Source organism: Tamandua tetradactyla, chromosome 13 (genome assembly GCF_023851605.1).
Source record: "Tamandua tetradactyla isolate mTamTet1 chromosome 13, mTamTet1.pri, whole genome shotgun sequence".
In the NCBI taxonomy this organism is placed as follows: domain Eukaryota; kingdom Metazoa; phylum Chordata; class Mammalia; order Pilosa; family Myrmecophagidae; genus Tamandua; species Tamandua tetradactyla.
Window position 1 is genome coordinate 66287928 of NC_135339.1, and position 13130 is coordinate 66301057.

General features: G+C 38.2%; 1 protein-coding gene across 10 annotated transcripts in view; it reads right to left on the minus strand.

The window, feature by feature from the left end:
* The window catches only part of CFAP43 (cilia and flagella associated protein 43), a 165500-nt gene that overhangs the window by 66848 nt on the left and 85522 nt on the right, over window positions 1-13130 (minus strand). For 9 of the 10 annotated variants that reach the window (XM_077125944.1, XM_077125940.1, XM_077125939.1 and 6 more), the window contains 4 exons: window positions 11687-11835; window positions 10065-10168; window positions 7435-7620; window positions 6524-6696 (listed from right to left, as the gene is read on the minus strand). In XM_077125944.1, the coding sequence (XP_076982059.1) occupies window positions 6524-6696; window positions 7435-7620; window positions 10065-10168; window positions 11687-11835 (612 nt within the window). The remainder of the gene's footprint in view (window positions 1-6523; window positions 6697-7434; window positions 7621-10064; window positions 10169-11686; window positions 11836-13130) is intronic. The other variant, XM_077125941.1, reaches the window with a different exon arrangement.

Here is a 13130-nt window from a genome sequence, read left to right on the forward strand (position 1 = left end):
CTTTCTCTGGATACCTTTGATTGGACATTTCTATAGACTTGTTGTAATTGGAACATTATCTTGGCCTTAGAACTATAAACTAGCAACTCATTAAATTCCCCTTTTTAAAGCCATTCTGTTTCTGGTATATTGCAGTCCAGCAGCTAGCAAAACTATACCTCAGATGCAGCTTCATTCAGTGTTTTAACATAATTACATTACAATTAGGTATTATTGTGCTGTCCATTTTTGAGTTTTTGTATCTAGTCCTGTTGCACAGTCTGTATCCCTTCAGCTCCAATTACCCATTATCTCACCCTGTTTCTAACTCCTGCTGGTCTCTGTTACCAATGACATATTCCAAGTTTATTCTCGAATGTCAGTTCACATCAGTGGGACCATACAGTATTTGTCCTTTAGTTTTTGGCTAGACTCACTCAGCATAATGTTCTCTAGGTCCATCCATTACATGCTTCATAAGTTTATTCTGTCTTAAAGCTGCATAATATTCCATCGTATGTATACACCACAGTTTGTTTAGCCACTCGTCTGTTGATGGACATTTTGGCTGTTTCCATCTCTTTGCAATTGTAAATAACGCTGCTATAAACATTGGTGTGCAAATGTCCGTTTGTGTCTTTGCCCTTAAGTCCTTTGAGTAGATACCTAGCAATGGTATTGCTGGGTTGTATGGTAATTCTATATTCAGCTTTTTAAGGAACCGCCAAACTGCCTTCCACAGTGGTTGCACCATTTGACATTACCACCAACAGTGGATAAGTGTGCCTCTTTCTCTGCATCCTCTCCAGCACTTGTCATTTTCTGTTTTGTTGATAATGGCCATTCTGGTGGGTGTGAGATGATATCTCATTGTGGTTTTGATTTGCATTTCTCTAATGGCCAGGGACATTGAGCATCTCTTCATGTGCCTTTTGGCCATTTGTATTTCCTCTTCTGGTAGGTGTCTGTTCAAGTCTTTTTCCCATTTTGTAATTGAGTTGGCTGTCTTTTTGTGTTGAGTTGAACAATCTCTTTATAAATTCTGGATACTAGACCTTTATCTGATATGTCATTTCCAAATATTGTCTCCCATTGTGTAGGCTGTCTTTCAACTTTCTTGATGAAGTTCTTTGATGCACAAGAGTGTTTAATTTTGAGGAGTTCCCATTTATTTATTTCTTTCTTCAGTGCTCTTGTTTTAGGTTTAAGGTCCATAAAACCGCCTCCAATTGTAAGTTTCATAAGATATCTCCCTACATTTTCCTCTAACTGTTTTATGGTCTTAGACCTAATGTTTAGATCTTTGATCCATTTTGAGTTAACTTTTGTATAGGGTGTGAGATATGGGTTCTCTTTCATTCTTTTGCATATGGATATCCAGTTCTCTAGGCACCATTTATTGAAGAGACTGTTCTGTCCCAGGTGAGTTGGCTTGACTGCCTTATCAAAGATCAAATGTCCATAGATGAGAGGGTCTATATCTGAGCACTCTATTTGATTCCATTGGTCGATATATCTATCTTTATGCCAATACCATGCTGTTTTGACCACTGTGGCTTCATAATATGCCTTAAAGTCCGGCAGCATGAGACCTCCAGCTTCGTTTTTTTTCCTCAAGATACTTTTAGCAATTTGGGGCACCATGCCCTTCCAGATAAATTTGCTTATTGGTTTTTCTATTTCTGAAAACTACGTTGTTGGGATTTTGATTGTATTGCATTGAATCTGTAAATCAATTTAGGTAGGATTGACATCTTAACTATATTTAGTCTTCCAATCCATGAACACGGTATGCCCTTCCATCTATTTAGGTCTTCTGTGATTTCTTTTAACAGTTTTTTGTAGTTTTCTTTATATAGGTTTTTTGTCTCTTTAGTTAAATTTATTCCTAGGTATTTTATTCTTTTAGTTGCAATTGTAAATGGAATTCGTTTCTTGATTTCCCCCTCAGCTTGTTCATTGCTCGTGTATAGAAATTCTACAGATTTTTGAATGTTGATCTTGTAACCTGCTACTTTGCTGTACTCATTTATTAGCTCTAGTAGTTTTGTTGTGGATTTTTCCAGGTTTTCGACGTATAGTATCATATCGTCTGCAAACAGTGATAGTTTTAATTCTTCCTTTCCAATTTTGATGCCTTGTATTTCTTTTTCTTGTCTAATTGTTCTGGCTAGAACCTCCAACACGATGTTGAATAATAGTGGTGATAATGGACATCCTTGTCTTGTTCCTGATCTTAGGGGAAAGTTTTCAATTTTTCCCCATTGAGGATGATATTAGCTGTGGGTTTTTCATATATTCCCTCTATCATTTTAAGGAAGTTCCCTTGTATTCCTATCTTTTGAAGTGTTTTCAACAGGAAAGGATGTTGAATCTTGTCAAATGCCTTCTCTGCATCAATTGAGATGATCATGTGATTTTTCTGCTTTGATTTGTTGATATGGTGTATTACATTAATTGATTTTCTTATGTTGAACCATCCTTGCATACCTGGGATGAATCTTACTTGGTCATGATGTATAATTCTTTTAATGTGTTGTTGGATTCGATTTGCTAGAATTTTGTTGAGGATTTTTGCATCTATATTCATCAGAGAGATTGGTCTGTAGTTTTCTTTTTTTGTAATATTTTTGCTTGGTTTTGGTATGAGGGTCATGTTGGCTTCATAGAATGAATTAGGTAGCTTTCCCTCTACTTCGATTTTTTTGAAGAGTTTGAGGAGAGTTGGTACTAATTCTTTCTGGAATGTTTGATAGAATTCACATGTGAAGCCGTCTGGTCCTGGACTTTTCTTTTTAGGAAACTTTTGAATGACCGATTCAATTTCTTTACTTGTGATTGGTTTGTTGAGGTCATCTATTTCTTCTTGAGTCAAAGTTGGTTGTTCATGCCTTTCCAGGAACCCATCCATTTCCTCTAAATTGTTGTATTTATTAGCATAAAGTTTTTCATAGTATCCTGTTATTACCTCCTTTATTTCTGTGAGGTCAGTGGTTATGTCTCCTCTTCCATTTCTGATCTTATTTATTTGCATCCTCTCTCTTCTTCTTTTTGTCAATCTTGCTAAGGGCCCATCAATCTTATTGATTTTCTCATAGAACCAACTTCTGGTCTTATTGATTTTCTCTATTGTTTTCATGTTTTCAATTTCATTTATTTCTGCTCTGATCTTTGTTATTTCTTTCCTTTTGCTTGCTTTGCTTTTTGGGATTAGTTTGCTGTTCTTTCTCCAGTTCTTCCATGTGGACAGTTAATTCCTGAATTTTTGCTTTTTCTTCTTTTCTGATATAGGCATTTAGGGCAATAAATTTCCCTCTTAGCACTGCCTTTGCTGCGTCCCATAAGTTTTGATATGTTGTGTTTTCATTTTCATTCGCCTCTAGGTATTTACTAATTTCTCTTGCAATTTCTTCCTTGACACTTGTTGTTTAAGAGTGTGTTGTTGAGCCTCCACGTATTTGTGAATTTTCTGGCACTCCGCCTATTATTGATTTCCAACTTCATTCCTTTATGATCCAAGAAAGTGTTATGTATGATTTCAATCTTTTTAAATTTGTTAAGACTTGCTTTGTGACCCAGCATATGGTCTATCTTTGAGAATGATCCATGAGCACTTGAGAAAAAGGTGTATCCTGCTGTTGTGGGATGTAATGTCCTATAAATGTCTGTTAAGTCTAGCTCATTTATAGTAATATTCAGATTCTCTATTTCTTTATTGATCCTCTGTCTAGATGTTGTGTCCATTGATGAGAGTGGTGAATTGAAGTCTCCAACTATTATGGTATATGTGTCTGTTTCCCTTTTCAGTGTTTGCAGTGTATTCCTCATGTATTTAGGGACATTCTGGTTCGGTGCATAAATATTTATGATTGTTATGTCTTCTTGTTTAATTGTTCCTTTTATTAGTAGATAGTGTCCTTCTTTGTCTCTTTTAACTGTTTTACATTTGAAGTCTAATTTGTTGGATATTAGTATAGCTACTCCTGCTCTTTTCTGGTTGTTATTTGCATGAAATATCTTTTCCCAACCTTTCACTTTCAACCTATGTTTATCTTTGGGTCTAAGATGTGTTTCCTGTAGACAGCATATAGAAGGATCCTGTTTTTTAATCCATTCTGCCAGTCTATGTCTTTTGATTGGGGAATTCATCCATTAACATTTAGTGTTATTACTGTTTGGATAATATTTTCCTCTACCATTTTGCCTTTTGTATTATGTACATCATATCTGATTTTCCTTCTTTCTACACTCTTCTCCATACCTCTCTCTTTTGTCTTTTCGTATCTGAACTAGTGCTCCCTTTAGTATTTCTTGCAGAGCTGGTCTCTTGGTCACAAATTCTCTCAGTGATTTTTTGTCTGAGAATGTTTTAATTTCTCCCTCATTTGTGAAGGACAATTTTGCTGGATATAGAATCTTGGTTGGCAGTTTTTCTCTTTTAGTAATTTCAATATATCATCCCACTGTCTTCTAGTTTCCATGGTTTCTGCTGAGAAATCTACACATAGTGTTATTGGGTTTCCCTTATATGTGATGGATTGTTTTTCTCTTGCTGCTTTCAAGATCCTCTCTTTCTCTTTGACCTCTGACATTCTAACTAGTAAGTGTCTTGGAGAACGCCTATTTGGGTCTATTCTCTTTGGGGTGCGCTGTACTTCTTGGATCTGTAATTTTAGGTCTTTCATAAGAGTTGGGAAATTTTCAGTGATAATTTCTTCCATTAGTTTTTCTCCTCCTTTTCCCTTCTCGTCTCCTTCTGGGACACCCACAACACGTATATTTGTGCGCTTCATATTGTCCTTCAGTTCCCTGATCCCCTGTTCAAATTTTTCCATTCTTTTCCCTATAGTTTCTGTTTCTTTTTTGAATTCAGATGTTCCATCCTCCAGTTCACTAATTCTAGCTTCTGTCACTTTAAATCTACCATTGTAGGTATCCATCGTTTTTTCCATCTTTTTTACTTTGTCCTTCACTCCCATAAGTTCTGTGATTTGTTTTTTCAGATTTTCTATTTGTTCTTTTTGTTCAGCCCATGTCTTCTTCATGTCCTCCCTCAATTTATTGATTTGGTTTTTGAAGAGGTTTTCCATTTCTGTTCGTATATTCAGCATTAGTTGCCTCAGCTCCTGTATCTCATTTGAACTGTTGGTTTGTTCCTTTGACTGGGCCATATCTTCAATTTTCCGAGTGTGATCTATTATTTTCTGCGGGTGTCTGGGCATTTAATCAGATTTCCCTGGGTGTAGGACCCAGCAGGTTGAAAGATTTTTCCGTGAAATCTCTGGGCTCTGTTTTTCTTATCCTGCCTGGTAGGTGGCGCTCGTGGCGCACCTCTGTCTGCGGGTCCCACCAGTAAAAGATGCTGTGGCTCCTTTAACTTTGGAAAACTCTTGCTGTGGGGGGGGGGGGGTCACTAGCCGAAGCAGCTTTGGGGAGTGCTGATCCGGATCTCCCAGCTGGCCCGGGAATCCATGTGTGGGGGGGGGGTCGCTGGCCGCCGCGGCTTGGAGGAGTGCCGATCCGAATCTCCCTGCCGGCCCGGGAATATGCGCATGGGGAGTGTCGCCGGCCTCGGCGGCTTGGGGGAGGGCCGGTCCAAATCTCCCAGCCGGCCTGGGACGCCAAGCGTGGTGGGGGGGCGCCGGCCGCCGCGGCTTGGGGAAGTGCCTATCCAACATTCCCAGCCGACCGGGAAGCCACGTGTGTGGAAGGGACCCCGGTCGCCGGTCTCCGCAGCTTGCGGGACCTCCGATCCAATTCTCCCAGCCGGTCCGGGGGGGGCTGCGCGTGGGGGTGGGGGCGCACCAGCAGCTGCGGCTTGAGGAGACTACCTGTCCAACTCTCCCAGCCGGCCCAGGAAGGAGGGAGGGAGGGACTCCGGCCGCCAGCCGCCCCGGCCCAGGGAAGCGCACGCCCCTCGGTGATCTCACCACTGCGGATTCTCCCTGCCAGTTCAGCCGTTCCAGAATGGTCTCTGTTGTGGCTCCGGGAGCTGTTCTGTACTGTTTCTATTTCTTTAGTAGCTGTTCTGGAGGAGGAACTAAGACCCGCGCATCTTACTAAGCCGCCATCTTCTCCCTTTATTCCTACCATTTTTAAAAGCTGCATTGTCTTGATTTGGCAATTATACAGTTACTGCAACCCTTTGACTATTTTCCAGGACTCTGAGGAAGATGCTCTGCCAGTTTTTTTGTTAGCTGTTCAAAGATTCTGTGGAAAACTGCACCCTGGAGTATCTTATGCCTCCATCTTGGAATTAACCCTAGATTGTTTATTACAAGCTCTTAACTAATACTGTGTTGACTGCATTTTGTCTGACAGGATGGATGTATGTGAAATAAGTGTGAGATTGCTCAAATGTATTTTATGAGGGATTAACAAATATTGCTAGTACATGCCTAGTTTAAGGATGTCATATTAATATAATAAAGCCATTTACTAGCTGGACTTACATTAAAGCAGTTAACAGGATCATGTTTAATGAATGCAATATGTCAATCTTGATCACTAAGATAAATCATAGCACACTTAAGTGTTGGCATACCTTTTCAGGAAGAGGATAGCTACAGATATATGGAACTTGATTACAGAAGCCATATAATCGTTGGCTTTGAAAGTCCAAGACTGCAGAGGAGAGAGTGTGTTCCGTCTCATACACATACTTATGAATGAATTCATTTCTTAGCCTCCCTCTTTCATCCACAAAGGTTCCAGAGACTATAAGATTTAGAAGAGAAGTGGTCACTTGCACTGTATATCGATTTTATTTTTTTAGTATCATTATGAACAATTATGAAATGAAAAATCAAATTTTTAAATGTTCAATTTATATTGCAGAGGCTATGAGGTGATGAAAATGATTTTTTAATTGGCACCATTAGAAATACTTGAGTATCAAATGACTGCTTGTGAGTAAAATAACTTTAGTAAGGGCTTGGTTAATTTCCTCAATTATGTAGACATACATAATTGAAGTTTTTTTCTTTTTAAAAAAACTCATGATGGAATAGAGATCCTCAAATAAATAGAAAAGTGCTTGAGCTTTTCAGCTCTCATATTCTATAACTATATATTTGCAAAATAGCTGTAGATATATTTGTCATCTAAAAGAAAGAGTGCTTATTTCCTCATATCTTTTTATCCAGAAAGCTTTCTTTATACTTTTATCAGTGAAGGTAACTACACTGTAATCTATCTGAATTTAACCATTTTATCTTTAAAACTACAAAACAAGAGATAGTACAAAATGGCAAATCAATTTGACACAGGTATCTGTTGACCCCATTTCTTTTCTCTGGTAATAAACAGATTCCAGGTCGCAAGGCCTGGGGAAAGTTTACATTTTTGATTAACAGCCAAGTCAGCTGTCACTTTGTAAAGAGGTACAAAAAGTAGTATTTAAGTCTTCATATGTTCATGCTATCACAAGAAATAAATAGAAACTATAGTAACAACTTATCTGGGCACAGGACAGAATTGTGGATTTGTTTTTTTCTTTACCCTCTGGCAGTATTTTAGGCAGAGTAAACATTTCCAGCCTGTTTCTTCCTGCTTCTGGAGACATGGAAAGCACCATCACTTCTACTACGTCTGTTTCCAAAAGACACACTGTGGATATTTGTAATATGCTTTTGCCTACCTCTGAAAGCAAATGGAAATCACACCACAAGTGATCATTAAGTTCAAGAATCATTTATTTTCCTATTTGAGACATCACATTATACACTTGCCTTCACTAAATTTTTAGATCCAAATTCATTGACTGGATATTCAAAATGACGTTAAAATATAAGTGCCTGAAGACACTCCTGATTGGATGGCTGGATCGTCAAGATTCTAAACAGCTGCTTCCTTCACCCCCAGAGTGGCCTCCAGACTCTGCCAAGTCTCCCCACAAAACAGCCCCCTGCCTGTTCTGGCCCCTTGCACATCCATTCCAGCATCTGTGTTCTTTGCACCTGTATTTCTGACGTTGAGGGTTTGGTGGAAATACACACTCTTTTATGAGTGAGCTCCTCTAGAAATTCAGATAACCTGACCTCTCCAAGGTCTGCCAAGCCTGGAGTCCCTCTTGGATTTATTCAAGATTTACTGCTCGTGCTCTCCACAGTGGCCATTCTGAATGTTTCCAGTTTCTCAGCCTCCAGTATCAGCCCTTCTTTTTTGGGTTCAAGGATGACTTCCATTCTTACTTAACAAGGATGACTGAAGACATCTGACACAAACTTGGCATCCCCTTTCTTACCCTGATCCTAAAAATTTCTCTCTTTCCATTCTCCCTCTTCATTTCCTGACATTCATTTAGGAGCAAAATGTAACCTCTTTCTATCTGTAATTCTGCGCTCAGTCCTCCTATCTCTTATTAGATCACACACTGCCAATTACCTGCTTTCATTTTCTTCTGTCTCTTATGGTACCTTTTATTGAGCCCTCAAGACTCCCTTCTCTTCAGTTAAGAACCTTCCTTCACACCTGCTACCTCACACAAGTCACCATTTCAATTTCCTTTGCTCCACTGCAAGCTTCTTAAAATAGGAGTTGCCACTTCTCGACTTCCCCCTTGAACAAGTGCTTAACTGCACTGTGCCTCAATTGCCTCATCTGTAAAATAGGGATAACAGTAGTATTGACCTCATCAAGGCTGTCTGCAACAACTAAATGAGTTAACACCTGTCAAGCACTTTGGACACTGGCTATCACACAGGAAGGAATCTTCAATAAGTCTTTGTTGTTGTTATTATTATTATTATCTCTTGCCTGAGCTACCATGAAGTTTCTGGAATCATCTTTAAAATTCTATTTTCTTACCTTTCTAATCCATCCTTCACATTGGTGCCAAAATCATTTTCTAAAAAACAAATTAAACCATGCCAGTCCATTGTGAAAACCCCTGAGGACATCTCATTAACAACAGGACAGATTCCAGACTTCTTCAAATGATATTCCAGGCCCTTCATCAGATGGCATCGTCAGAGCAGTCTTCTAGCAAATGCTTCCACTCACCTGTTACACTGGACTCCTACCGCTCCAAGTGCCTTGGTTTGGACTTTTATCTTAAGCCAGAATACCACCAATGTGTCCTATCCTCCACCTATGAAAATCCTTTAAACCAGCTTCAAACCTCAGAAAACTCATTCTAAACCCATTTTCCGTAGCTCCTACCTGAGCCTCTCCCATACACCTCCACTCTTCTCATACCTGGCAGAGTCGATTCTTCCTCTGGGCAGCATGGCACTCTGCTCTTTACTCTTCCACTATTTGTTTCCTTGGTCTTTCATCCCCCCATGGGGCCTATGTTAAATATTTTGCACCTAGGAGACCCTCAATAATCTTTAGGAATCTATGAGTGGATTTAAAAATATATTTGGGGGAATAAACATAAAAAATATATTTTTAAAATTTATATATTATATATTTATATATATTTTATATATATATTTTATATTTTAAATTTAATTATTTTTTATATATTATATATTTTTAGGTACCCATTTAGTACCCATTTAGTACCTAAAACTAGAGACAAAAGCATGAGTTCTTACTATTTATCATGTAAGTGCCCCTCTCCCACCAGATCTATGGTTTATTTGTATGCCCATTACTGAAAAGGCTGCATATCTTTTTGTTCAGAGAAGACACATTAAAGGTGTTCACACACACAAAAAAATCTTGAGTAGAAGCCAAATATTATTTTTAAAAAGTTTTCCAGCATGAAACCAACTCAACTTACCCTTGTAATAATATTAGAAATGTTCAGTCTTTTTTTAATTCATAAATCAATTCAAAATAATTTATTAATATCAACTGTATAACAAGCAGATAACTCTAATACTCCGAATACTCTGAATTCGGAGTGAAAATTCTATTTTAAAGCTATTTAATATTATTTAAATGTTTCTCTTTTAGAAAAGAAGCCATTCTTTGAATTTGTTGTGAAAATTCTCTTTTAAAGCTATTTAATACTATTTAAATGTTTCTCTTTTAGAAAAGAAGCCATTGTTTCACTATAGTCCTGTTTTCACAACCTTAAATTCTTTGGAGTAAAGAGACTACTATTTTAAATTAATAGACATTCTGTGTAATACCTGTGAATCCAAAAATCTCAAATGAGCTTGAGGGGTTGGCATTGATAACGAAGATTTTTCCTTCTGATGTTCCAGCTAACAGAAACATTCCTCGCTGGTCATAACTGGAAAAGAAATCTGATTATCAGATCCTACCTGTTTCACTAATAAGTAAGGATGTTTAATAAATGAGGGCATGGAGATATATTTAAGACCAGTCATACTTATGGTTTGTGATTTTTATCATTATCTAAACTTTAAAACCAAGTGTTTACATTTAAATACAATCATTACACTTTAGCTGCAGGCTATTTCTAAATTGCAACTTAGGTGGTGTAGGTCAAGAATGCTCAGGAAGGGCAATTGTTTCATCATGAATGAAATCTGTCAACGCTTTGTTGATATTTTGGGTAGAAATAAGCAATTCTCAAATTAGCCATGTATGTGGAGTTTCAGGCTTGCAGGAGGAGGAAGGAACATACACTGAAATGTCTCTACAACTGTAGCAACTTAGAAAAAGTGGAAAGATGCTAATTAGAATATGAGAGAAGGATCTGTGAAAGAGGAAGCACAGGAAACACAGAAGAGCAGAGGGTGAATGGGGGAAGGTTATAGATCCTTCCCACTGGGCGGCAGCAGCAGAGCTTGGCAGAAATAGTACAGTTGGCAAGAACCCAGCTCCTCCATGCACCAGCTGCAAAATATCGGGCAAATGCCTCTCTTAACCCCTCTGAACCTGAATTCCCTTATTTATCTAAAAGTAACAAGCATAACACCTTTGGAACTCATGTTGTAAGGATCACATTCAATAAGCTCCTAGGTCTGATAGCTGTAAAGCATGGCACAAATGTGAGTTCTCATACTTACTGTTAGGCTAAAGCAAAAAATAATAATTACACACAAGGCCAAGTTCAACATCTCTATGCTGTCTCCTTAAAAGTACTGCTTCAAAAGATTGGAAATAATCCAAATGTCCTTTAATAGGGTACTGTTTAAGAAGTGATGGTACATTCATATAATGGAATACAGTGCAGTTGTGAAAAAGAATTAGGCAGGTCTTTATGTGTAGATAAGAAGCCATCTTCAACATACACCATTAAGTGAGAAAACAGTGAGGTGCAGAAGGTTGCATGCAATTTATTACCCTTTAAGGATACAGGCAGTGACCTGGGTTTAAGTCCTCACCTTTGTCACTTACTACCTGTGTAATATTTAAGTAAGTTATTTAAATTCTTCATGTCTCATGTTGCTTATCTGTAAAATAGAGATAGCATGTAAAATAGAGTGAGAGTACATCATGAATTTAATACGAGAAAAGCACTTGGCATACTGTAAGTGCCTGATAATTATTTGTGTAAATAAAAGGATAATTATTTCTTATCTATTTGCTTGTGTTTGGACAGAATATTTCTGGAAAGAGAAAGGAGACATTGATAATAGGCTGCCTTTGGGGAGAAGAACTGCATGTGGGGGGAGCACGGGAGACAGACTTTTCACTACACACCCCTTTGCCCATTTTGGATTTCGAATATATTACTTTTCAAGATAAATACAACATGCAAAACTTAAAATAAATTATGGCCTGGCTGGAATACTCAGCAGACAGATTGACCAAGCAGCTGCCAGTGGCAGTCAGTACTTACACGACGTGCTGCAGGGGCGATTCGGAAAGAAAGGCCTTGTGAACTACCCACGGGGACTTGGCATCACTGACGCTGAGGAATTGGACAGAGCCAGCCATGGTCCCCACGGCAGCAGAGAGCGAGGAGGGAGAACAAGCCAGAACCATTGCCTGTTTAAAATAAACCCCCAAATGCTCAACTCCACTGCACCAGAAAATGAAGTCTGCTCCCCAGCATGTAAGAGTTCTACAATGTATTTGGAAAGCTCGCAGAATAACAATAGTGGCAAGTGTTGTGCGGTATTACAGATTATAAATGCAGCATTCCTGAGTTAATCCATCGCACAAGAAGCCATAGAAATTTGTACTTCTTAGTCTTATCTAAAGAGATTTCTTGAACTGTTAACCATGGCTTCATTTTATTCCTAAATAATGGTATGATCATACCAATAATACTGACAAGTAAAATAAGAAATATAAGGGAAATTTCTAGCCTCTTTTGGACATTTTAAATAGAATGTCAATGATTTTTGACATCAGCATTCATTTACTGATGAAGTCTGAGAGGTTGGCATGACCGAGGAAGACTTAAGAAAATAACTGTGTTGCTGGACCAGGTTTTTGGTCCTAAAATATTGTTTAACAGATACCAGTTTCACTTGCAATTATTTGTACAGAATATGATGTCTAAAAGAAGAAATGAACTTTCATGACGTGAGGTATCAGGCTCATTCCTCTGTAATTACACTTTGTAGATTGTCGAATTAAATTATGGAACATTAGAACTAGACGAGAGTTTAAGAGATCATCATGTTCTCCCCCTAAGTGGGACATGACACTCAGAGGTGTAAACCTCCCTGGCAACATGGGACAGGACTCCCAGGGATGAGCCAGGGCCCAGAATCAAGGGACTGAGAAAGCCTTCTTGACCAAAAGGGCGGAGAGAGATATGAGACAAAATGAAGTTTCAGTGGCTGAGAGATTTTAAACAGAGTCAAGAGGTTATCCTGGAGGTTATTCTTATGCATTGTATCGATACCCCTTTTTTGATATTGTGTGATTGTGAAAATCTTGTGTCTGATGTTCCTTTTATCCACGGTATGGATAGAGGAGTGAAAAAAATGACAAATAAATAAATAAACAATGGGGGGATATAGGGTGAAAATAATTGGGTAGATTGCAATACTAGAGGTCAGTGAGAAGGAAGGGTAAGGGTATGGGATATATGGGGTTTTTTCTTTTTCCTATTTCTTTTTCTGGAGTCATGCAAATGTTCTTAAAATGATCATGGTGATGAATACACAACTATGTCATGATATTGTGAACCACTGATCGTATACTTTAGATGGACTGTATGATGCATGAAGATAGCTCAATTGCAATATTTTTTTTTTAAAAAAAGAGGGAGCATATTGCAGAAGAAAAAACTCAGGCCAAGAAAAGTTCAGCAATATGCCTCAGGACTT